This window comes from Vanessa cardui, chromosome 4, assembly GCF_905220365.1.
Source record: "Vanessa cardui chromosome 4, ilVanCard2.1, whole genome shotgun sequence".
Classification (NCBI taxonomy): domain Eukaryota; kingdom Metazoa; phylum Arthropoda; class Insecta; order Lepidoptera; family Nymphalidae; genus Vanessa; species Vanessa cardui.
In genome coordinates this window covers 10,117,128-10,144,400 of record NC_061126.1, presented here as the reverse complement: position 1 = coordinate 10,144,400, position 27,273 = coordinate 10,117,128, and the positions used below count along the sequence as shown (strand labels likewise).

The 27,273-nt window shown below is 34.6% G+C and overlaps 1 protein-coding gene across 1 annotated transcript in view; it reads left to right on the top strand.

The window, feature by feature from the left end:
* Window positions 1–27,273, top strand: part of LOC124544082 (ankyrin repeat and BTB/POZ domain-containing protein 2) — a 32,956-nt gene that overhangs the window by 2,959 nt on the left and 2,724 nt on the right. The window contains exons 2-21 of the mRNA XM_047122504.1: window positions 4,958–5,136; window positions 10,779–10,966; window positions 14,024–14,179; window positions 14,760–14,904; window positions 15,130–15,253; window positions 15,696–15,827; window positions 20,364–20,490; window positions 20,819–20,964; window positions 21,497–21,684; window positions 21,937–22,065; window positions 22,493–22,674; window positions 22,893–23,131; window positions 23,233–23,458; window positions 23,572–23,716; window positions 23,863–23,996; window positions 24,466–24,593; window positions 25,265–25,476; window positions 25,981–26,108; window positions 26,207–26,293; window positions 26,687–26,844. Of these exons, the coding sequence (XP_046978460.1) occupies window positions 4,958–5,136; window positions 10,779–10,966; window positions 14,024–14,179; window positions 14,760–14,904; window positions 15,130–15,253; window positions 15,696–15,827; window positions 20,364–20,490; window positions 20,819–20,964; window positions 21,497–21,684; window positions 21,937–22,065; window positions 22,493–22,674; window positions 22,893–23,131; window positions 23,233–23,458; window positions 23,572–23,716; window positions 23,863–23,996; window positions 24,466–24,593; window positions 25,265–25,476; window positions 25,981–26,108; window positions 26,207–26,293; window positions 26,687–26,844 (3,153 nt within the window). The remainder of the gene's footprint in view (window positions 1–4,957; window positions 5,137–10,778; window positions 10,967–14,023; window positions 14,180–14,759; window positions 14,905–15,129; window positions 15,254–15,695; window positions 15,828–20,363; window positions 20,491–20,818; window positions 20,965–21,496; window positions 21,685–21,936; window positions 22,066–22,492; window positions 22,675–22,892; window positions 23,132–23,232; window positions 23,459–23,571; window positions 23,717–23,862; window positions 23,997–24,465; window positions 24,594–25,264; window positions 25,477–25,980; window positions 26,109–26,206; window positions 26,294–26,686; window positions 26,845–27,273) is intronic.

The following is a 27,273-nucleotide window of genomic DNA, read 5'->3' as shown; positions in this document are numbered from 1 at the left end:
GTATTACATGTGATAGTGAGTTTAACGGCTCGTGTCTCCGCCGGTCTCCTCCTTTGTTGAAGGTATAAAGCCTATTTTACATGTGTCACGATATCTTACATGCAAATTTCTATGTACAAATTTAGCTAGTGAAAACCATCATTTGGCTTTTAGATCAACGTATTTTCTCCACCAATATGGTCTGGCTACTTTCAATTAGTTTAGTTTCAAAAATTAAAATGATATAATATGTTACAAATGTTTTAAATATAATTTATATAACTTTTCCGAAAATGTAACACGGTCGCAATATGTAATTGTATTCTTTTATATATTTTATTTGTCTGTTCTGTAGTATTTCTCTCTGTTGTAATATACAGAAATATATATTATGTTGAGTTGAAACATTGCATGGCAGTCGTTGTTAGAACATGCGTGAAGGTTTCTAACCAGGGATGTAACGGAGGTAGTTTTATCGGAACCGAAATCGGAATCGGAGTTTTCAAATTTGGTTTATCGGAATCGGAATCGAAATCGGAATCGAAATCTGAGGCAGGGTCAGTTTGTTTAAGGAAAAATAAAACATGATTTATAGTCAATCCTTTTCATTTTTATTTTTTATTACAAAATAAAAAACAACTGTGAAAAAAATTTGGCATAATTTCAAATAAATAAAGATAAAATTAATGAATTTAATTAAAGTTTAATTAAAATTAAAACCCCATGTATGAACCTTTTCGGCACAGGCCGTCGCGCGCCGCCCGCTTTGTTTCGTTCGACCTCCGATTAACATCCGATAAAAAAGTATCGGAACCGAAGTCGGAACCGAATGTGTAATAATAATCGGAAGTTCCGACTTAACGGAACCGGAATCGAAGCTCCGTTACATCTCTGTTTCTAACATAGTAACATCAACGTACATACAATAGGTAGAGGTTTGTTCGTTTCATATATTTTACACATAGTAATAGGAAATGTGTTCCGGGAGCTAGCTATTGTAATATAACTAGTTAAAGAATTTGAGTATTGAAAATTAAATGACTACCGTCATTTAAGATCATTGAAATTGCATCGGTTCTTTAATTTTTAATCTGATCACCATTTATGGTGTTGTATTGATTATAATCCACAAAATTCGATTTTGGTAATACGATATAAGTCTCTCTTGAAATTGTAAATATACTCGGAAATCGTTTTTTTTTCCTTTCTTATCCACTTTTGTTTTACTTTAAGTACTAAAAATGTTAATGACATGTTAATCCGTACTGCGTATTTATTAAAAAAGCGTACAGTTCGAAATTTCGTCAGCTAATTTAAATATAAAAGGATTACATTTCGATTTGACTTCTCAAATTAAACAGTTAAAGAAAATACGCAGAAAGCAAAATAAATCTGATTAAATTTTTGACAACACGTTTGCCTCATGGACCCTCGAAATATCGTACATGCGAAATTAAACCGTCAATCTCAATCATCAGTGAAGAGCAATTATATGTAAACTCATACATATATACAAATGTCTGTCCGTAAAATATTTTGGAGAACATTTTTGAGAATCAATTTAATAATATAGATTGTAGTTAAAATCGTAATTAAGCAAATACTCGTATGTTTAAATTTTGAAAAGCACTGATTTTCAGAGAAGTTTTGTTAAATTATAATGATTATTACAATTAGTTATTATTGTAATTAGCCTGTAAAATACATTATGTCTGATATAAATGAAACTGTTTTACATTATAAACGAAGTTAAAAAGGTTTATACTAGATTATAAAAAGACAAAGTTAAATATTGTCTTCTCCATCCCACGTGACTTTTGCGAAATAATCTGTGCCCTCCCGGAACAAATGAAAGAAAAAAAAAGGTAAAATATTTTTGAAAATTGAATAGCTGTACTTTGTGACAGTATCTAATGAAGTCGAAAAGGAAATTTCTGTCTTTATAAAGATTATTTCCCGTAGTTACATAACAATGTTCACATGCCTCGTAAGAAACGCACTTCCATTTAGCATTCATGCTTCCTGCGTCTGATGATGATGGCTATTCGTGTTTTTCCACTTTCGTTTTTATCCAACACTTGTCTTACTTATGTACGTAATATGTGTATTAGTATTTACTAATTTACGGACGTAATCACGACTACATTTAATTTGACCGTTTTCTTAAAATCATAATTAATTATGTAATTCGTCTTTGTACTGCATATTAAGCTGAGATCGCTCGGTAGATATAAATTACGAAATTTAAAAGTTAGTTTGAGAAGCACCTTTGCGCTGCTTTATTTGTTTTAATATTAAGAATGTCTCAAAGGTTATTCAATCCAATATTCCAAGATACAGAAGTTGTATATGATTCAGTTATATAATTTTAGAGATTTGTGATATTGATGTACTAAATATACCATATATATCATTGAGTTGTACCCAAATTCAAGAATCTACAAATGTGATTGATAACGTTTTATATAATTAAAGTTATTCGCCTTAAACCCAATTAAGAGGACACGTATGTAGTTTACTAAAATTTCCTTATTATGTAAATTTAATCAAAATGGAAATTATTGAACTTTTTACAGAAACAGCGATTCAGTCACGAAATAATGAATTTTTTTTTTTTAGCAAAAAATCAAAATCGTATACAAAACTTTAAAGTGATCTAGTTTGAAGTTCAGATTGTTTAGAGAGTTTAAGTATTGTTAACTACTTATCAAAGAAATAATTTCCAATTAACAAAAAAATACACAAAGTCCAAAGATAAACTAGTCACTTATAACAAAAGTAATTCACGGAACAGTTGTACAGTCGTGAAGCTAAAGGACATTAGGCCGATTCGTTGCGGACATCCGATGCGCCCGCGCAGATTCGTCACACGACCGCGGTTATCACTGGGTTAGGTATTGTCATGATACCGTTATATGTTTATTACTTGAACTTACTAAATAAATTGTTTTAAATACAATTCAGTATTATATTGAAAGATCTGAACTTAGTATTAAGTTTAGTAGTCTATAATAAGCCACTATTGTTTTTCTGATACCTGGTATGAAACTACTGTTTTTTTAACTTAAATGTTAATTAGTATATGTTATTCAAGTAATCCTTTCGAAAATGAAAGAATAAATATTGGATACCCACATATCTGGTCCAATGCGAGTTGTTCAATGAGAAAATTACACTCATTTACAGTTTTTTTCATTTTGCTTTCCATTGATTAGAGTTACAAGGGAAGCATATCTTAACTACTAAATACCTGTTGGAACATTTCAATGAATTGTTTCACATTTCATTAAAACGTAATATCTAAAAGCAAGATGTAAAATCCTACGTACGTATTATACGTAGGAAATTGTACACAATTTAACCATAAGTGAAAGCAATGCATGAAAGAAACTGTAGAAAGACGACCCAAAAAAACGCGCACTTGTCTAAATCAAAACGATAGATATAATTACTTAGAAATGCAGTCGTCGCTTGTCTATAAATAATTTATAGTCTGAACGTTTCATGGAAAATTTTACTACTGACAGCTCTATGTCACTTCGTAAACTGTTTCGGCTAAGATTGTCTAACAATAAGAACAAAATTTTATTTAGTTTTAAAATAGAAGAACAACTTTCATGACGCACAATTCGAATTTTCAACGGAACAGAATCGATGCCGTGTTTGAATCGATTTGTAAATTAGGAAAATCAATTTCTATCGTATTCCATTTCCTAATTACATTCTACTTAATATCACTCTCTGACGATATATTCGAGGCGCAAAATGCCGAACTTAGAACGGTTTAATGCATAAGTGCGCAATGATAAAAAACTTAGTAACGGAACTAAAAAACGCGTTTTAGTAATTGCTCGATAAGCCTACTTCATACCATTTTCATCAAATTCGTTTCCGTGACTTGGCCGTAATAGAGCAACAGTCACACAGACAGATTCTTTACTTTCGCATTTGTTAAATTAGTATAGATGTCAAATATTTAAAAAAAAAATGTAATGTAAAAGTATCATGGCTTTATAATAACCTCGTAGCAGGTAACTTTAGCTATTAGCTATACCTATTCCTGTACCATTTATAAGAAACAATTTCATATTAAAAAATAAGCAAAAGATCTACAAAGCCAACAATTGAACTTAACCTCTCATTGGCTATTTTGAAAGGACCTTATTCTCGTAAGCTTCTATATTTTACAAATTCAATAATACAATTATCCCATTTAACAATGGTAATGATAAATAATAACTTAAATATCTGGAAACACTCCAGGAGTCCTTGAGTTGCATTAAACTTGTTCATTAATTGTATAAATAATGCAGTCGAATCCGCAATATTGTTTCTTAATGCATTAAGACGCCTGACGCGAGGTGCATTGCTCTCAATCGTATGTAAAGATCTTCATAATCAGACGGTTGACCTCGATCAGTGGTAAATTGCAATAAGCAGCCGTGGTATTTATATAAACAGTTTTGTAGAATTAAGATATTATTTTTAACTATTCCTAAATCATAAAATAAGGAACTATTTGATAGAGATTTCAAAAACATTTATTGAAGTATTCAATTATTGCAATAATAATTTATAAGTTCCAACTAATTTGATCAACTAGTTAGTGTATGCTTTCTTATAGCCTCGCCATATGTTATTAGCCGAGATGACCTAGTGGATAACACACGTGAGATCGCGGGTACAAATCCGGACAAGCATCAGTGACTATGCATATGCTTAATTTATATATTTTTTTCATCGGATGCTCGAAACTGAACTTGATGATGCTGAAACTTCTTTCAAATATGAAATTCTGTGACATTTCAAGACCAACCCCTACTTAAACAGCCAGTGATGTAAATGCCAACATTTCTGTCAGCCTTTGTTCATAATTCTTTTTTTTTTTAGTTATAAACAACTCCCTAAGATTCTAGATTTGAATTTTATTTAATTAATACGTTTTATTTTTATTTCTGAAGTCAAAATTTTATTTCAGGCCATCAAGTGGATGCCGGCCGTCTGAAGAAGGCGCGTGGTGCGCGAGCGTGTCAGGAGCGCGCGCGTTGCGCGTACGTGTGGCGGGTGCAGCGGCCGCGCATGCGCGCCGTCTCTCACCGCCGCCGCACGCGCACCGCGCTACCACGCCGCCTCCGCCGGCGGAACCGCCTTCTAAACGTATGTTTTTAACAATTTTCATCAATGCAAATTTTATACAATGACATTTATTAATACATTTAAAAACATATTTCATTTTGCAATTAAGTTTTTTTTTCATTGACTAAATAAAGATTAAAATATGGAATGACACAATCACAATTTTTTGTTCTAAAGCAGTTAGATAACACGTTATAATATTGTTAATACATATTTAAAATTATTTTTTTGTAAGGACAAATTTATTGCTCAGGGTCAGATGTTAAATTATTTATTAATGGACACAACGTTTATTTTTCAGTGACAAAATTAAAAAAAAACAATAATTTCATTAAAAAATATAATTATTATCTGATATATACAGATTTCAAGATCACGAGACCAAAAATTGAAATCATTTTTTGGTATTATGTAAATCATCAAATTTCTTTCAAACGTATAAAATATATATCAAATATAATTAGATAGATAGATAGATTGATTGACTGTTTTTATGTCAATAAAAGAAAATCAAATGCAGTTTTTAATATTGCTAATATAAGCAATAAACAACTTCTGCACTAACTTTCAGCACAAAAACCTAGAAGTTATAAATTAAAAAAAATCTTCCATGATGTTCATCAACGTTCCATAAGTTAAGATTATTATACTCCAGCCACATTCGATCTGGAATTTTAGTAAACAAACCATGTTTCATCATAATTAGGGTTGATACACTGTTAATAAAAAATAATAATTATTATAATTACAACTATATTCATTATAACACAATTTCCTGTTTAAACACAAAAATTTTAATTTAATACAGAATCCAAAAATTTTATTTAGCCGGTCAATACATAATTTATATGAAAATTAGCTTAAAATAAAAGTTTAAAAATTTTTTATTACCACTATAATATTACTACAAAACTAACAACCCTATATTTTAATACTGACGTAAAGAAATCGCAGGTTTGTAACATTTGGAGTGTTTTTTAAGCAATGGGCAGATTTAGAAAGGTATATAATAGCGATACAAGCTCTTCGTAATTGTAAGAATGTTAACATTACACACAACGTTTTATTACACATAGATTAAAAAAAGACATCTTGTTTTGGCTAGCATAAATATAGCACTAAAATCTGTTTCAAATTAATCTTAATGAGTCCTGTCGTTTGGGAGGCGATAGATAAAGTTAATAAAGCGAATTATATAACTACGAGGTAATTTCTGATATCATTTTAAAATTGGAGGTATTATTTTTGAGATCTACATTATTCCAGATGATCATAAGTATTATAACTATAACCAAGAATGCGCTTAGTCCTTTGTCTTAAATATTTTATTATAAATCATCAAATTTAATTTTTATTAACATCAAAAATAATTGTTGTAAATATTTCTAAAAATGTTTTGAGCATCTGCCTGACGTTGGTTGCTAAGCAACGCTTTGTTATTAAACATTCCACATCGAATTTGGCTGGAGTATAGATTTCTATGCATAATTTCATCTCGTCAATCCGGCTGGTTAAAGCAGAGCATTTTATTGTCATTAATTTAAAATTTTTAACTAAATATAACGGCAATCTAAAAAACATCTGATGAATAAGAAAGTAAAGATATATAGAAAAGGTAAAAGATTGCAAATTGCGGCAAAGACGAGGAATAATTTATAAATAGTTAGCCAAATCACGACACATCTTAAGACTAAAGTTTTTATTGTCATACATTCAGTATCAAGCCGAGCGCACTATCCGCCTCTGTCTTACGTAAAAATACGGAGAATAAGGACCTATCATAAGGCACGCATTTAGTCAAATATTTAGTAACATAATATCAAAAACTACTGGTCCAAATTGGAAAGCGTAAATGGTAATTTGTATTCGCAGAAATCGTTTAAAAATTCAATATTTTATATAATACGTTGACCCCTTGAATGTTTCCGTATTATTTATAAATAATAAATGTATGTGTGCTATTCGGTAGACTACATGTTACACACACATATGACCTCTTAAACTAAAAATCTTATTTTCATGAATAATAAGTTACACTTTTAGAAACATTCTGTTACACTAACTCCGACTGTTTAGGCATAACTATACATCATTATTACGTAATGTAGACGATGTCCAAATATTATGTTTATATTGTGATTATGATGACTATTAAAATAAACAAGCTAATAAATAAAACCTTCTTTGTAATAATACTATGGTTTGAAATTTTAATTGTGTTATCTGTTAAAAAGAAAATTTAGAACAAAATAAATAAAGTATTATTATAGTATACTAAAATAATAACATTTTATATTATGCGTTTTGTGTTGATAAAAACACTTTTCCATTTGGACCTGAAGTTTATTAATTTTACGTAGTATGTATTTAAAAAAAATCTTAATTCGCTAAATTAAATTATTCTCGTTGTAAACATTCGAATATGTTGTTTGACTCGAGATTGGTATAATAGAAATAGTTCGCATTTCGTTGTCTACAAACGAAATAAGAAACTCAATTTCGCTAAATCTTTATAGTCAATCGACATCGTATCGTCATCGATTTTGTCGTGAAGCGTAAAAACAGTAAATTGTAACAATTGTGAGTAATTTCCCAAGCGCAATGAAAACCATCGCTTTCCATCTCGAAGGAAATTCAATGTTTTTTTTTTTTATTTAAAAGTGAACTCGAGTGTTACAATGTCGATGAGAATCGATTGTGAGATGTGAAAACTTGTAATTATTCGTAATTATTTCATTCGTATTTTGTAACTCGTTTTACGAGGAAATTTGACTTTGGAATTTTTCAAATTTATAATACATAGACTATAAATAATATACCTAAAATTACAAGTGATAAGCATTCGAATTCTTTACGAATTCAAATTTTCTACGAATTCTTAGGGATTTCTATGTTACCCCAAACGGATATCAATAATTTTGCTCGCATCGATGTTTACCTAATAATGACAAATATTTTTGCTGCACTTTTATAAAGAGGGAAGCGATTAGTTTTATTCAATTCTTCGAAAGTTTAAGTTCTATTACTATTTTATTAAGAACCTAAGCCGTAGTTGACATCTGCTACTTGAAAAATAAAGTTTAATAATAATTCTCGTAGTTTTGACCTAACGCTTTCATGTAGTAGAAAAATATCTCATAATTACGAATAAAATTGCATTATGGGATAAAAATTATATTTATATATATAGGGGAAATTTAAATAAGTTACAAGGGACCTCTACAATTGCGTTGCTTAGGCATTTTAATAGGAAGGATAGTCACGTGACACTTGGGTGGATACCTAGTCTATAAGCAAATAAGTTATATAGCTGGTGAGGCAAGCGGAGAACAGATAATATGTATGTATATCTAAATACATATAAATAAAACACAGTTGCTTGTCCACGTCTGAGACAAATGGGCCTATTAAGTCTTGCCCCTTGTCTTAATTAATTATAACGACCAGAAAGGGCTGCCTGAACAGAGACCAATAAATCAATTGCATACAACTACTTTTTATGTAAGTTCGAAGCCTGACTAGTGAACGAAATGTGTTCATAATCGAACGTGCAACTTTGTGAAAGGATAAGCTGTAATTTAATATATGTCTAACATAGTAGTATACTGTATTGCATATAGTTTACTAATAAGTGATTATAAATGATAGTACTGAGTGCATGTTTTGTTTTACATTCGTTTTTTTTATTCATTTATAAACATTGATTAATTTTTAAATATTAAATTTCTGAGATTGTCGTCTGTTAATTATATATTGAACGTACTATTTTATCTGTTATATTTATCTCTTTTTTTATTTACAAATTACAGACCGAATAATTGATGACACGCCCCCCCCCCCCTCCATAGTTCGTTTTTTTTTTTCCTTTTCGAATTAATGTGTCTCGAACAACCCTGTAATAGCTAATCAATGCGTCTTAACTCGCATTAAAATAGATGCGACAAGATAGCGGCGGGTTTGATCATTATTGAAGTATTTATTGAAGTTGGTCAACTATCCGTTCTCGTAGCTGGACTTAACTGTCTAGTTACAAATTTATTACCATCATGTCATCACTTAAAATGCAATATGTACTAACTATTAGATAGTTTTGATTTTCCAATGCAATATATTTTAATATTTTTCTTTTTATAATATCTATGTATAAGTTACGAAAGTTTGATTGAAAGTAAAACCAAAATAGAATCGATGTGCAGTAGAACTATTTAATAGTTTCTGAGGGCTAGGGTTGAAATGGTAAAAATTACAACAGTAAAAATTTTTTAGTTTCCTTTTTCATGATTCTGAAGCACGTTAAGCCTTCTGTGATCTCTTTACGATTATGAGACAAAGGAAATACGGCGATATTTAAAATGTTTGCCATTGAATTTTCTAATATGGTAAAAACATTTTAATAATAAATATATTCATGTCTTTTAAAATATTTGTTTTCCGTTATATTGTTAGTTTGGCCTGAAATAGCTTTCAGTAGTCAATATAATACTAAACTTACAAAGATAAATTAATAACATATATTCGTGACAAAGTTGCCACTAATGTTTAAATGTAATTTATGTTCATTTTATTTAATTTTACATCCAACCATAAACTATTAAAATTCATATGAGTGATTAAGTAATATATTAAAAGTACAAGGAGCCTGTTTCGATTTATGATACATAATGTTGAGGCTCGATCAGGAAATCTTTGATATAATATTATTGAGAATGTTACTGAAATGTTATATCATACATATATTTAAGACAAAAGAGGGCAATGTCATCATAATTGAACAATTATTACGTAAAATAAATGATCTTTCTTCAATAAACATTACCCTATAGAATTAAATAATACGCAAATAACACTCTACTGAAGGTTATAAACTGTTTATTTATTTGCCTGTGTAAATAAAACAACCGAACAAAGATAAAGTTACCAAGTTTCTAGTGAAACACGTTGTTTGATGGTGTATATTTAATTCCACCCGTTATTTTACATGCGCCTTTAGCCGTTAACTGTTACTCATTAAAAGTTTATCGTGTCTCCGAGGTGGAGAACGCGGAAATTCCATTATTAGCTATGATAACTAATGGAATTGTTGTTAAATTAAATTTAAACTTATTGTTAACGGATTGAGATTAACTTTATGACTATCCACTGGTGACATTTTTATTCCCAATTTAATATAGACTGACATTGGTTATGTATTTCAACTATCATGACGAGTTACCGAACGCCCGTAATTTTCTTTTTCTAATCTCGTGTATTACAAGTACTCACATACACTTTATGATATGTATACAAAATGAATCCACAATGTCTAATCATTTAACATATAAAAATATATCTTTATTCAATACTAGCGACCCGCCCCTATTTCGCACGGATGCAATACTGTTACTAAATATACTACAGAATTTGTTTTTCATCAAATCACATTACAAACTTCAGTGTTTAAAATGATCAGTGTTTTTTTATTATATTGTCAATATATTATATATAAAACCTTCCTCTAGAATCACTCTATCTATTAAAAAAAAAACATCAAAATCCGTTGTGTAATTTTAAAGATGTAAGGATACAAAGGGCCATACGGACATAAAAAGCGACTTTGTTTTATACTATGTAATTATGACATAGATTTAAAATTATATAATTTTTTGTCTTCCTTTGTCTTCTAGCAAATGTAGAAGATCAGCCCCCTACGTCTCCAGAGGCGCCAACCGCTGCACAGCTGAAGCCAGTGAGTGCTGTGTCTCAGATCACAGTAGCCAGTTCTCCGGTGCGTAGCGCTCCAGTGCAGAGTAGCTATGCGCTGGAACGGCGGACCAAGCATGAACATCGGCCTGTGGAGACCGCGCCAGTGCAGGTGTGACATACATTATATATGTACATATTTGGATATCTTCAGAGAATAAAGCTGTTTCTGCTTCTGTTATCTATTATCACGTCACATTATTGGAAACCAATATAAATATAGTTTGTATACTAAAGTATAATGCCGGAGCTTATTGCCTCCACTGCTCTCATGAGGATTTGTTAATTTTTGCCGAGGATATATAATAATTTTCGTAGGTTTCATGTGCTGTTTTATTACTGTTATTAATATACGTTATTGCACACATCATACTAACACTAACGCTTATACAAAGGACGAACTTATGATCAATTACATTCAGCGATACACTTAACAATGTTAGGTTGATATTTTTAATTTAAATAAATAAATAAAAACTTTTTTATCTCTCTGGACTTTTTTCCTGAATGATTTTTATCGATTGAATCTCTATAAAATAATTTTCGATAGATCTTTGATATTACTAAAGTTATGGTGTTTCGAGGCGATAAATCGACTTCGAAGACAGATGTAACTCTTATTGACCAAGCAATACAATTTATAGCGGTTTCCAGCGATCCGACTAACGCTTTTCTCTTCCTTAGTAAAGTAATATTAAAGCGAATTTATTTTAGATTGTAAATTTATCCTATACATTTACACAATATAGGTAGGTATATATTTTTTATAATTTAGTACGTAAAATTTACCGAAATAAGTCAAAAAGATAACTACAAATAAAAGCTTATGTTCAGACAATGTTCTATTTACTACTTTTACAATTTATTTTGCTTAAAACTAGTTACGAAAATGTATCTCTTTAATAAAACTATACGGGATTAATACTGCACATGAAACATTTTACTAAGATTGATGAATTAAGAATTACGTAATTCTTAATTCGTATTTCTGAAACTGATATGAAATGATTGTCAAAATTCTAATTGTCACTAAAACTTTTTCATTGGCATTTTTTTCCGACTAGAAAAAATAAATTCCAGACTTTTTTTACTATGATATGCACATATTTACACATTAATGATTAAAAGTCTCCCCTTTAACCGACCGATCGATTTGTTCGGAAATCTTCTTGAATGAAATATTCTATTTTTTTTTATCATTTTGCGCTCTGAACTACTTATTTAACTAAAAGTAAAACCATAACAGGAAAAAGAACTATTTAAATGCCGCCTTACTTTTTCAAACAAAACAGATTTACGGTATTTCGAAGTGGTTATATTATCTGTATCTGTCAATTCGTAACGATTGGATAGAATTGGTGTTTAATGCGTCCGCGCACGCCACTACGATATTAATATTACGGGATTCGAATAGTATTACATTCAATTGCGTCGTGTAAGAAATACATTAAGGTTGTTTGTCACGGTTGTAGGCCAAGACAATTTGCTCTTGGTACAAGTCCTTGTGATAAGATTGACACAATTAAAATTCACTTTACAACCACGAAACGGAAACGCACTTATTTGCATATAGGATTTTAGCAAAAAGATATACACAAAACAGGATGTGATCGTCAATTTTTTCATCCATCATTCATAATTTTTCGCATCTCATTAATTAGACGTGAACGCACCGATTACACAAATTACCCAAGCGTAATACAGCGAAAGTGTTATCTAAAAAATAAGCATTGTATTTAACGGAATCCCACGGTCTTTTGATAGGGAAAAGCGTAATGGGTGGGAAGTTACGAGATCGAAAACGAAAGCGCCGTTGACAATGGGAGCCCGGGCATCTGCGACGCGCGGCGTCACGATAACTCATTTCATAAGATTTTTTTAGTACTATCTGATGACTCAATTCCTCTCGTTAGTGCATGTTGTTTACATCAATGAACACGATCTCTTCGTTAAATGCACATACATTATCCAACAAAGATTCAAATTAAAGACATAAGGAAATATAAAAGTAATAGAGCCATTAAAATATGTCCACATTCTGGGTAAAAGCTTACTGTTCCATAATAAAAACGTTTGGAGTTTTTTCCATCACAATGCTGTACTACAGAATCTGTAGTAAAGATTAATTAGCACATTCGCTGAAAAAAAGGTAGAAAGACCTTAAAATTGAACTCGCCGTCTGTGCCGGAGCAAATTAGATTGATCGTTTGAAGGAAAATGTATTTTTCAGATTGACTCTAGAAAAGTCTACACATTTTTATATTAAAATATATTTAGGCCTTAAGTCAACAAAACCTTGTACAGTACGCTAGTATAAAAGTTGTCATTCCTTGCCATTGCAAGGCCCGAAGGCCTTTAGTGAAGCATAACATCTATTAGTCTTGTATCGCACTGATTGATTTGTTAAAATTAGTTAGTGTTGTGATGACTGATTAATTCACGTCTTTGAGTACCCGTAATAACAAATCGTAAATCGACTTTCGAGTAGTCTAATATTTTTCATTTCATTTTACTTAGGAGAACTCTAAAAATATCTTGAACCCGCAATTATTTTTATTACTTTGTTGTACTTGTGTACTTGTTTGGAGTCGGTTTTTATTTTTTGTTATCTTATTTATTTTTGTACTGTGCTATAGATTTGCCGTACTTACAAAATTTATTAAAGATAAGAAGTTTTTACGAAGTCATTAGGGTAGACTTTTTGCCCTATTGACGCACTAGTGAGTGCAATGACCAAAATTTTTGTCGTAGCGAGCTTATTAATACAATTCGACGTAGCAACTTTTGTGACGATTTTTTTTAATTACCAAATGGAATATGACCTAAATATTCAAAACCAAAATCAAAATCAACTTTATTCAAGTAGACTTTTATAAGCACTTTTGAATCGTCATTTTACAATTAAGTGAAGCTACTACCGGTTCGGAAAGTAGATTCTACCGAGAAAAACCGGCAAGAAACTCAGTAGTTACTCTTTTTTAATATTTAAAAAATACAACGTCATGTTAATTAAATACAATTATTTAAATTAATGTATCCTGCTTGGAAGTCAACAGGTATTGCTCTTAAGCACTATTATAACAAACAAAGATATAAGAATCAAAAGATTCAAACAGACGATTCAAACGTAATAGATATATATTAAAATATAAAATTATTTTCATTTCAGAATGGTGTACGCGAATGCAATAGCAGCTCCGATGAAAACAGGTCGTCAGGGCACGCGTCCATGTCGGACAGCGGTGGTGGAGACGCGGGCCGAGACGAGCCGCGCAGATCAAGACAACCGCCGCATGCAAGGACAAAACACCGACCTCATAATAAGGTAGTCAATTATTACCAAAGCAGATATAGCAGCAGCTTTAGCCCGTGTAGTGTAGTAACAGGTCAAAGTCAAAGTCAAGTCATAAATGTATGGGCCATGAGGTGACCTAGTGAATACAACGAGTGCATCATAACCTAGGGTTGCGGATTTAAATCCTCATGAGCGTGGTATATGCTCCAAAACCTTATCCACAAAGAGAGAGAAAGCCTTAGCCAAGTAGTGGGAAATTAACAGGCTTAATGTATATACTAGCACAAAAACTGTGAATATTTACCAAATTGCAAAACCAATTCGAATCGAAAGACATTGCTGTTTAGCCTGACTGTAAAATAATACACATGTATCAGAATTTAATTCCACATGTAGTAGTTCCTTAATAATGTTGCCTTTGGTCGCCGAGTATGAAAACATAACATAATCCTACAGAGGGAAAAGTGGAGTCAACTAAATATAACCAAACCATATAATAACCAAATATTTTGGTTTGTTTGGTTTATTTGGTTTTTTCAATTAAATTAAATTGAAAATATTATTAGTATTTTAATATATAGAATATGTTACTTATTTAATGGTTATTCAGTTACAGTCACCTTGGCCGGGTGGAGGCGGTCTGGAGGACATCAGGTCAGCGATTAAACAGCTGACGCTTCGATCCCGTGACAGCAGTAGCACAGCGACCAGTGGGGCCTCGAGTGCTGGTGGAGGCAGTAATAATGGAGCCCCAGGTAACAAATAAAGTTGAAATTGAACTGGTTTTATGCATGAAGTTTAAACTGTGATAGTATGTTTGTTTAGATGTTTGTTAATCAACCACACAAAAAGGGCTGAACCGAGATTGGACATAAAGAAAGTTCATTGTCTGGAATATATTTTTTATAGTGACTTTACAGTTGTAAGATTACATGACTGTTACATTTGTAAGTCTATAATATATACTCAAATCTTTGCAGAGGGTGGCAGTGTTGGTGACGCCCGACGAAGACGCGCCCCACTGGTGCGTCAACCTTCACTTGACACAGTCTGCACAAACGTTACGAGCGCTGATGAATTCGTGTGGGTGGACTCACATAATAGGTAGGAACATTTCAATGAAATATATTGATAATATCGATTCATCTGAAATTCGATCAATAACTAATCTTCTATATTAAAACTATTGATACTAATTAATAGTTAATTTTCTTCACAATTTCAATTTCGATTCAACCCCAAAATTTCTAGTGGCTAATTTTTACGGCTACAGCTCATAAGATCCTATATTCTGATATCGGCTTAAAACATTAAATAATTCTCACTCAGTCCCTGATCTGGAAATATAAAAGTAAGAAAATGAAGTGTAGTGTTACAATTGCGGCATATACAAAATATATTGTGCAGTTGACCAGTTTCCGTTGCATTGGCCAAATTCTGTCTGAAAGTATTACATTAAAACATTAAACCTATCTAAAGGTAGGACACCGAATGATCTTTTGCTCCAAACAGATTAAGAAAATTGTATAAATAAACAAATCCTCAGACTAGTAGAGCTCCGATGCGTGCCTTGGACGGCGGGCGAGGTCAGCCGCGCTCTGCAAACGGGCCGCTGTCGGGAGCTCACCTCGAGGATGGCGCCCGATGCACCACCGCGACTTGCTTATTTATTACAAAGGTTCGATATTATATTTATGAGTGAATATTTAAAATAATTTATTTATTGATACATTTTAATAATCACAGCCGAACAAAATTTATCGCAGAATAACAATAATATTAACATCGTAGAGTGTGATACTTTTATTAGTTTATTATTATCGTTATTTTTTTGGAATATTCTCTATAATAAAGTAAGATACACGAATGCACGCGTGTTAATGCTCCGTCCGATAGTAATTTAAAAGTGCATGTAGTGTCGTTTCAATACGTATAATTATTTATCTAAAAAGTGAAATATGGCCAAGTGTACAAAGTGTGGTAAAAACGTTACAAAAAAAACGCCAGGAATACAGTGTAATAAGTGCAACAAATGGTTTCATGGCGCCTGCACATCGTTAACAACCGAACAACTTAACGTTTTGTATGAAACGGAGGCGGTAGATTGGAAATGCCGCGCATGTAGCAGCCAATATAAGCAGAGGCGCATATCTGCAATATTACCTGACCCTGAGGATGATGAAAACGACGATCCCGAAACACCAAATGTACAATGTTCTTTCAATGACCAGTTTTTATCGGATATACGACGACAAATAAGGGATGTCATCCAAGAGGAAATACGTCGAAGTCTCCAGTTTTACTCCGATAAAATCGACGAATTTCAAAATAAAATGAAATCATATGAATCACACATAAAAACGTTAGAAAATAATTGTAAAGATATAAATAATAAATATACAAACTTACAATTAAAAATAGATGCATTACAACAAAAAAATAATGTAATGGAACAAAACCAGCTTAACAACACAATTGAAATATGCGGCATAAGTAAAAAAGAAAACGAAAATACTCTTGATATAGCAAAAAAAATTGGGCAAATTCTTAAACAGAACGAAAACGAGGTTGTCTCCGCATTTCGTAAAATGCCTAAGTCATTGCCGGCACAGAATAGGAACGCGTCGACCATTGTCGTGACCTTGCGTGATGGATGTCGAGATCAATGGTTGGAGTCATCGAAGTCCACTACGATAACAGGCAAAGATATAGGACACGACGATACATTTAAAGTGTTTCTTCGAGAGGCCCTCACCCCTTCTACCGCGTATTTGTTGTGGCTGTCAAAATCTAAGCTTAAAGACAGTGGTATTTATAAATACGTATGGTGTAAAAAAGGATCGATCTTAATAAGAAAGGACGACAAGGAGAAGGTGCACACTGTAAGAGGTGAGAGGGACATAGATCGCTGGTTATCAGCTGCAAAACAAGCTACGTGAGTAAACAAGTTCTTATTATTCTTACAGGGTGCCCCGTCTCCCTAGTGGTCCAAATTTATATATACCATAGTAGTTTATTCATGGATTTTAGTGATCCAAGTAAATTAATTGAGGAACGTAGTTACGATAACTGGAATAACTATGTACAATCGATAACTGTAAATTCATTATTATTTTTTCATATAAACATAAGATCTATTACAAAAAATTTCTCACAGATTGAATATATTGTGTATAACAGTACCCGAAACATCGATATAATTATACTAACAGAAGTAAATTTAAAAGAAAATTGCGCATCCTTATTTGAATTACCGAATTATAACATGTACACAAAATTACGTGTTAGTCGTAGGGGAGGGGGAATTATTATGTATATCCATAAAAAGTATTTATTTACGAAAATTAATTCTGTAACATTAAATTTTGAATCCCTATTAGGTAACATTGAAATATATAAAGATTGTAAGTTATGTGTCTGTGCTGTGTACCGGCCTCCTGATACGAATAAAACTCACTTCATAAAGGAGCTATGCAACTTAATCGGAAATAATATTTGTAATAACATTTTACTTATTGGCGACATAAATATAAATATAATGAATGCGAACAATATAACTAACTCGTATTTAAATTCCTTGTATGAACTAGGGTTGGAATGTGGAATTAAGCAATACACCCGTGTCGAATTACGAAATAATATTATCACCAATTCATGTTTAGATCATGTGTTCGTGCGCAGTGTGGATTCCCATACAGTGCACACAGCCGTAATAAACAACGCAGTCGCTGACCATTACATTACGGGGTGCGCGCTCGCCGGCTTGCCGCGCGGGACTAGTCGCGGAGCGGAGTGCAGCCGCACTGTCACTAAGTTAGATAACGAATTAGTTACTAAAGAGTTAAAATCCGTTGACTGGAACACAGCGCTCACATACCACTGTCCTGATAGCGTATTAGACTTTATAGTAAATAAATTTCAATGTATATATAAAAAGTGTATAATAACGATAACAGAAAATAGTAAAAAATGTAAAAAATGTCCGTGGTTTAATAATAAAATAAAAAATATGTGTAAGAAACGAAATAAATTATATAAGATATGGAAAAAGGATATGAGTAATATAGAAAATAGAATTATTTACAATAAATACAGAAATAAGACAAATAAATATATAAACTATGTAAAAAATTCATATTATAGGTTAGAAATAAGCAATAATTTTAAAAATACTAGAAAAGTGTGGCAAATTGTTAATAATTTATGTGGAAAAGTTACAAAATCAGTAGATGAAATATTAATAAAATCTTTCAAGTTAGATATACAAACAGTTGCTGACAACTTTGCTGACGAATATAGTAAAAGTGTGGACGCAATAACAACTTCTTGTAACCAGGTTATGCTGGACTCGAAATCTTACCGTAGGTGCCCTGAAGTGACAATGCGATTGCGAAAAGCAAGTAGTGATGCTATTCAGAAAATTATAACTAAATTAAACCAAAACAAAAGCCCGGGTCTCGACGGGGTGCGCGCTTCAGATATAAAGGCAATCAAGAATGAAATAACACCTGCATTGACACATTTTGTAAACACGTGCATTGCCACTTCTAGGTACCCAAATCAATTAAAAAAAGGTATTATTCGTCCGATATACAAAAAGGGCAACCATACAGACTATTGTAACTATAGACCAATCACAATATTATCCTGTATAGACAAAGTAGTTGAGAGATACTTGAGTCAGGAGATCAATGCTTTCTTACATAACTATAACATAATAACGGACAGGCAATTCGGTTTCCAAAAGAACCGGAGTACTTCTCAGCTACTGTGTAAATTCACCAATGACGTCAATAATTACATGAATGAGAAAATGCATGTAATTGTTGTTTTCATTGATTTTAGTAAAGCATTCGATTGCCTTATATATAATACATTATATACCAAGCTGCAGGACAATGGTGTACAGGGTCCTTTGCTCGAATGGTTCAAGAATTACCACGAAAACCGGTATACTGTTGTAAAAATCGCAGACGTATATAGTAAAGCAGTAAATACCAAAAAAGGAACAGCACAGGGCTCAATTTTGGGCCCTACAGAGTATTTACTATACGTAAACGACATGTGTAACACCATGAGAGAGGGCTCCGTATACCAGTTTGCTGACGACACTTGTTTGCTAGCCGCTCATTCCGATATCAGAGTAGCGGAACAAATTATAAATAACAACTTTAACACACTATGTAAATGGGCGCATGATGTGGGCTTGTTCATCAATGCATCTAAAACTAAAGCCATGCATATCCACACATCGCATAACAGAGCAATGCACACGCCCACCTTACGCGCTCACAGCCACGATTGCTTACACAGTCTGGCGGACACCACTGCGACATCATGTAACTGTACTGAAATTGAATTTGTTAACAATCACACGTATGTTGGACTAGTAATTGACAGACGCTTCAACTGGTCAGCGCATGTAAATCATATATGTAATAAACTTAGATCTATACTTAGTAAACTCTCCATACTGAAATACAAAGTCCCTTATAAAATGTTGAGAGTACTGTACATGGCATTAGCAGATTCTACTATAAATTACTGCCTAAGTAGTTATGGAAGAACAAATAAAACATTAATTGACAACATATATGATTTACAGGTGAGGCTATTGAAGACTGTTGTATCAAAAAAAATACGTCATAAACAGAAACTAGCGGACGATGATTTATTTAGGTATTGCAACGTGCTTCCCATACAAAGTAAAATAAGCTTAGCAATTTTAAAAGATGAGCACATAAACAGATTACAAATAAAGCGTTTAACCAGGAATGATCGTCTGCGGCAGTTCAATAACGTAAACGTGTTTGAACTACCCAGGTACCGCAATAAATACGGCACCAGAACATATAAGTATATGTTACCTGTAATATTAAATAATCTCCCTACTCAAATATGCGACGAGTACATGAATAATTCAAATCCCACAAATATACTTAAAGCTTATTTCATAAATTCAATTAAAAATATGAATAATAAGAAAATATAAAATTGTAGTATTGTAAGTAGTAGGTACTAGCATTAATTAATAGTTAAATCTTAGTATAAGAACTCGGCTTCCACACAGAAACCATACAGGTTTAAGTGGAATGTCTATTTGTATTCTAATCGTTTGTAACAAAAAACGTTTTTAGTCAATAAATTAAAAAAAAAAAAAAAATAACTTAATGTATTAATATAACTTAATGTACGTTTAATGATTACTCCATAGAGCGTTAGTCCGGATCGCGCGGGAGGCTCAACGTCTGTCGCAGAACTTTGGCTTCTGTTCCAAGCACGAGGTAGCTGGCGCCTTCCGGATCGTACTCAGCACTCCGCTTGCTGACGCTTGCATCAAGGTAAAATTCTTATCAATCTTTTTGATAATAAGGACAAAAATGCCACGTAAACATAAAAATTTAGAAAGAAAGAGTAATTGACAGCATGGTCAATTACAATAAAATACCTATTTCTATTCCTAGAAGATAAATGTAAACAGGTATACTAATATTATAAATGCATGAAAGTATCTCTGTCTGCTACGCTATATACGCTACGCTGACCCACTGGTCAGCCGTGACAGCGTAGCAGACACCCGCTACTATAAACACCTATGATCAATAACATGCGTTCGCAATCGCGGGAGATAATTCATATATAATTTAGTAATTATATGTTAAATGGTAGGGTTGCCAACGGGCAGCTACGATGTACGCGACGTCTGGCAGCGCTGCGCGACGGCTCGGGTCGGCGGCGCGCGCGCGCACGTGCCTCGCGCCCGGCCGCTTCCAGCGCTGGATGCTGGACGTACGCGTCGCATCCTTCGTGCACGAGTCAGTATAATGTGACTTTTTTCACAGATTGACTTATTACAACAAGAGCAAGAAAAACAACAGCAGCCTGTATTTATTTAGCCCAGCAGTAGTAAATGCTACTGCCGGGCTTAGGCCTCTTCTCCCTTTTGAGGAGAAGGTTCGAAATTTATCCCACCATGCTATTCCAATGTGAGTTGGTAAAATACACATGTGGCGGAATTTCTATCAAATTAGACTTATACAGATTTCCTTACGATGTTCTCCTTAACCGCCGAGCACGAGATTAATTATAAACACAAATAAAGCACATGAATATTCAGTAGTGCTTCCCTGGCTTTGAACCCGCAATCATCGGTTAAGATGCACGCGTTCTAACCACTGGGCTATCTAGTTCATCGCTCGGCTCGGATTACTACCTTAGCAGAAATATCATCATGTGGACATTCCTTTGTTTTTTGATACACCGCCATTAAAATCATATTTCCAAAGAGCAAAAAAACATTAACCGTAATGATCGACTTCAATGAAATTTGATATGAAACATCAACAGATACGCGGCAATCTATCTCTGTGCGGGCGTGGAAACGCTTCTAGAGGAGATAGCGCTAATAGCTGGTAGTAGTGCAGCCGCATTGCCCATTACGCCAGCGACCATCGACCACGCAGTAGCCACGTGCGCGGATCTGTGGGGCTTGTTGCAACCATATAGCCACTTAAACGCGGGAAGAGTAGCATCAGGTATTTATAACCCTTACATTAAATTGGTCTTTATTTATTCAACTATGTATATCATAACTGATGATTCATCTTATTTTGATGAATTTTGGTCTAGTGCTAGATGGAATAATCTTGAAATCTAGGCTTGAATCCATATCAAGCACATAAAGTTGCTAGATGGAATTGATTTTGAGGAATCCTTTAAAAGTTCAGGAAGTATGTTACTCAGTAATGTTCCAAAAAGTAGTTATTAAGAGAGTTCTACTTTTTCAGGGGCGTTATCCCTATCAAGATGGGAGTCCATGAGTTCTCTAGGTTCTGGTTCATCCTCAGGAGCACCGCGACCAGAGCACCGGCAGTTGGGGTTGAGTCACGATTCTGGAATAACCACTAATGGTTCTGGTTAGTATGATTTTTTATTTTAACAATTTTTTATTCAAGAATCTAATTAATAAAAAAAATTGTAGTTTTTATTAAATTTTGACATATAAACAAATGAAAGATGTATGTTATTCTTTAATTCAAGTTAAGTGGTTTAATTTAATACATATAAAAGTAAAAATAAAGTAACAGCCTGTACATTTCATTAGGTTTCCTCACGATGTTTTCCTTCACCGCCGAGCACGAGATGAATTATAAACACAAAATAAGCACATATATATATATATATATATATATATAGTTGTGCTTACCTGGGTTTGAACCCGCAATCATCGATTAAGATGCACGCGTTCTTACCACTGGGCCATCTCAGCTCTTAATACATATGTTATAATCTAACTATTGAATCTTTTTTGTGTGTTAAATATCTCACGAATAACCATTGCAGGCGGGTCGGGAGCTTCCGCCGGTTCTAACAATAGCGGCGGCTCAGGTACATCAGTGTTGCTCACTACTTGTGCGGGATCAGCGGCGGAACTGCGAGCAGTACTGCGGCAGGTGCATCCACGACACCCACCTCTGTCGCCCGGTGCAGAGCAAGCTCTGTACTACTTTATGCGGTGTTCACAGGTAATAAGAGACTAGTATAGATTCAAGTTCAGACTACCTGCAGTAATGTACCTGTAACCTGTACCTGTAATAACTGATATCAGTTTAAAGCCTGAAAGAGGACTTTAGATTGGTGAATCAAGAGATTCGAGCCATCCGTGATGTTTTAGAGTATAAGTATCGGGAATCGATTTTATTTGTAATATTTTACGACTCAGTTGGTTGCGATCTTTTAACAGTTAGAACACACATCCAGCGGCGCATCGGGCGCTTCGGGTGCGGGTTGTGCGGGCGCAGGTGGTGCGGGGTTGTGGGGGGAGCGCGGCGCGGGCGCACTGCCGCCGCTGGGCGAGTGGGTCCGTGTGGCGCGCGCACACGCCTCTCTACGCCCGCCCCCCGCTGTGCCTGACGCTGATGACGTGCTTCAAGCTGCAAGACTCCTGCTGCCGCATGCCGATTGTCCGCCACGACCTGTCACGTGAGTCTCACTCTTATGAATATAACATATCTATACAATCAAGAAAGATGTTGCAAATTATCATTTAAAAATATGTATTTATAAACGTATATCTTCTATAGTCTCGAGGATGCGATAGAACCAGCGTGGTCGCGTTGTCAACGGACACCGGACGAATTGAGTCGAGCGGCATTAGGTCTGGCTCAGCGAGCGTTATTAAGCGGTCGACCTGAGCTTGTGGGTGGAGTACGAGCGCTTCTACCGCCGGCCGGCATTGATGCAACCGATGCGTCGGGCCTAACAGCACTCATGAAAGCGTCGCTGGCCGGTGACGAGCAAGTCGTTGCCGTAAGAGCTACTTAAATATTTTTTCCGCTTTTACTCAAGATTTAAATATTATTTGCATTTAAGTTTGGTCATGTTGAATTTGTGTCGGTATACTTGTTATGAATGATAAATAGATGCTGCTAGAAGCGGGTGCGGATCCCAATGTGGAGACAGCGGGCGCAGCAGCCCAGCACTGTGCATTGTTGTCACCTCGCTCTCCCGCACTCACGTCACACTCAGCGTCCGCTCAAAGTCCTGGATACACTCCACCTACAGCCGGTAAGTCTCTTTCTAGTTTCCTAATTATTTTCTTCTTTACATACTCTTGGCTTTCTCCTCCTATCTAATTTCATATATCCCACTTACAATATAATAAATATTCTATTACAAAAATCGTAAAGATGGTACGTTTTATGTCTCATTAGGATGGACCGCCTTAGTGTACGCGTGTAGCGGCGCGGGCGCGGTGGAGGTGGCGCGTCGCTTGCTGGCGGCGGGAGCGCGCGTGGACGGCGCCCCCGCGCGAGGCGACGACGTGTGCACGCTCACTCCTCTACAGGTATAACAAAATAAGACTCATTGAATACTGCTCTGCTTGCTGAAAAGAAGTTAAAATTTTTCGTTTATGATAAAGGCCAAAGGCTTCAGAAAGTTATAAAAATAGTAGTTGTACATTGCCTTGTCTATAAATATATGTACCATCAGGGCGGATGGTAGGGGAAGAGAAATAATAAAACAAAAGTCCATTTTTTGCATTTTGCTGTATAATATTTTTATAAAAAAAAAATAAAGAATGAGCTAAAAGATTTATAATAATTTCATTTGTTTTAATTAATCAAACATCCGAGTGAAAATGTATGAAATTTATGTCGAAAAAAAATATTGGCCATTTGTTTAGTCACGTTGAAAGGCCTGGGCTTCCGGGGCTCTTCTGTTGTTTTAAGCAGTTAAAAAAAAACATCGATCGATTATTACACGAATATATTATTTCGTACTTTTTAATTTAAATTGAATTAATTAAATTCAAGATGGCGTGTGGCGTCGGGAATTTAGAATTGGTACAACTGTTACTATCCCACGGCGCTGACCCCTTCCTGTCGACGCAACTCAATGATGCCTTGTGCTATTCTGCAGCGGCACAGTATGGATGTTACAGGTCAGTAATTTATTTTATAAGTATGAAAACCAGTATATTAAAAAAAGCGCCTAACGCACATAGCAGACAGTCCGTCGCGCATGCGCCTGTCATCAGCATTTCGGTGCCTTTAAAATTTTCCTCTACTAAAATGTGCCTTACGTAGCTATAGAAGTTTACACTTCAAAGACTGAATTGTTGACATTTAATATTAACGAATTCTATCGCTCATTTCCTACGTGTATACATTTAAAAAAAAAAAAGTAAAGTAACAGCCTGTAAATTCCCACTGCTAGGTTAAAGGCCTCCTCTCCCTTTAAGGAGAAGGTTTGGAACATATTCCACCACACTGTTCCAATGCGGGTTGGTGGAATACACATGTGGCAGAATTTGTATGAAATTTGTCACATGCAGGTTTCCTTACGATGTTTTCCTTCACCGCTGAGCATGAGATGAATTATAAAGACAAATTAAGCACATGAATCAGCGGTGCTTGCCTGGGTTTGAACCCGCAATCATCGGTTAAGATGCACGCGTTCTAACCACTGGGCCATCTCTGCTAAATACGTTCCAAAACCCTCTCCTTAATGGAAGAGGAGGCCTTATCTCAGCAGTGGGAAATTTACAGGCTGTTACTTTACTTTTGTATACATTTTGGACAATACTAATGTGCATTAACTTCGCTATGTCAGTGCGGTCGCGGTGTGCTGCACTCACGGCCGGCGTGCGAGCTTGCGCGCTGCGGTGCGGGGCGGCACGCGGGGCGGCGGCGCCGTGCTATCACTGGAGGAGGTGCTGGCGGAAGGCGCGCCACCTACCGCCGGCCGCCCGCCACCCTTCACGAAGCAGCAGCAGAGAGCGCTGCAAGACGCCATGTACTACGCCGCTGAGACTGATCACTTAGGTACGAATGTGGTAGTCATAATATTCACCATAAGTACTAGTGACCAGAGAGCAGTATGAGCAAATTTTTTTTTTATTGTCTAGGTTGGCGGACGAGCATATGGACCACCTGATGGTAAGTGGTCACCATCACCCATAGACAATAACGCTGTAAGAAATATTAACTATTCCTTCCATCGTTAATGTGCCACCAACCTTGGGAACTAAGATGTTATGTCCCTTGTGCCTGTAGTTACACTGGCTCTCTCACCTTTCAAACCGGAACACAACAATACTGAGTACTGTTATTTGGCGGTAGAATAACTGATGAGTGGGTGGTACCTACCCAGACGGGCTTGCACAAAGCCCTACCACCAAGTAAAAAATTGAGCAATTACTATTACTGTGCCCATAGATTAGCACAAACTGTTTCTTCACGAATATAGTATGCGTGTAGGTACTACATTGTATGATATTTCACAACAAACTTACGATTTGCTACATAAAGATTGAAACTTTTTTTTAGATATAACTCTTGAGTTGCGTGCTCTCGGAGTCCCGTGGTCTCTTCACGCTTGGACCCTGTCGCTAGCAGCTGCCGCGGAAGCTTCCCTCGACCATGTGATAGATCAGTTGTTACAAGACTTTTTACAGGTAACTAAAGAATTTGAAAACTATTAAACAGAAATGTTGTATTCGAAGAACATTGGAGAATTCTAAAATGTATAATAACCATTATCTTTGAATTTCAGGTGTGTCCGTCAGATGACAGTCACTACAGCAAGCAGTTTATTTACGAGTGTCTCCCTCTGCTTTTCAATATTTTACGATATAGCAAGGTACTTCTAGTTTTAATCAAATTAATTAATAGCACTGACAAATTATCGTTATATTGTTTTTATTACAAATTAGCGACCCGCCCGGCTACGCATGGGTGCAATGCTGATACTAAATATACTAAATTTTTTTCTTGATTCTTTACTATATTGTCCATGCGTCGTATACTGAAACCTTACCTTCGAATCACTCTATCAATAAATAAAAGCGTATCAAAATCCGTTGCGTAATTTTAAAGATCTAATAAGCATACATAGGACCGACAGCGGAAAGCGATTTTGTTGGTATAACCATGTGAGTGGTGATGTTGCTTGATTCTGTATGTAATAGAGCAGTCTCATTACTCATTTTATCCCGTACTTGGTATACTAATGAACACTTGGTGGGTTCACTAGAAGGAGGGCACAGTACTCTTGCTCGCTGACATCCTGTGCGCGTGCTACGGCTGGGAGCCCGTGCCCGCCGTGCTGGAGCCGCCGCCCGCCGCGCCCGCGCCCGCTCGCGTCGATCCCTCGTACGTCAACAACCCATCGCTGGCTGACGTCACTTTCAGGTATATATTATTCTTGATTCAATGCTGCTTTGTATATCTTCTAATAAATTGGGTTTAAAGTACTTTGTGAATTTAATGTTGGTCTATTATCTATCATAACAATATAAATTTATTTAGGTAAATTATGTAACAAAAATACTGATAACTTGGTTTTGCGGCAAAAGAAAAAAAACACAAAACAAAAAAAACACTTGAATTTAAGTTTACCCGATTATGGTAGGTACCCGGAATTATTTGAGTGAATAATGAATGATTGTCAGAACAAGATTATAAATTGCAGAACTTGGTTTAAATTGTATTTAAAATACGAGTATATTGTATAAAGAATCAAACACATATAGTGGCCCAATGAGAAATCTTAAATTGACAGTCTATAAGCTAGTAGTAGTAGAAAAATTAGTAAATATATTATCACAGATTTCAAATTCT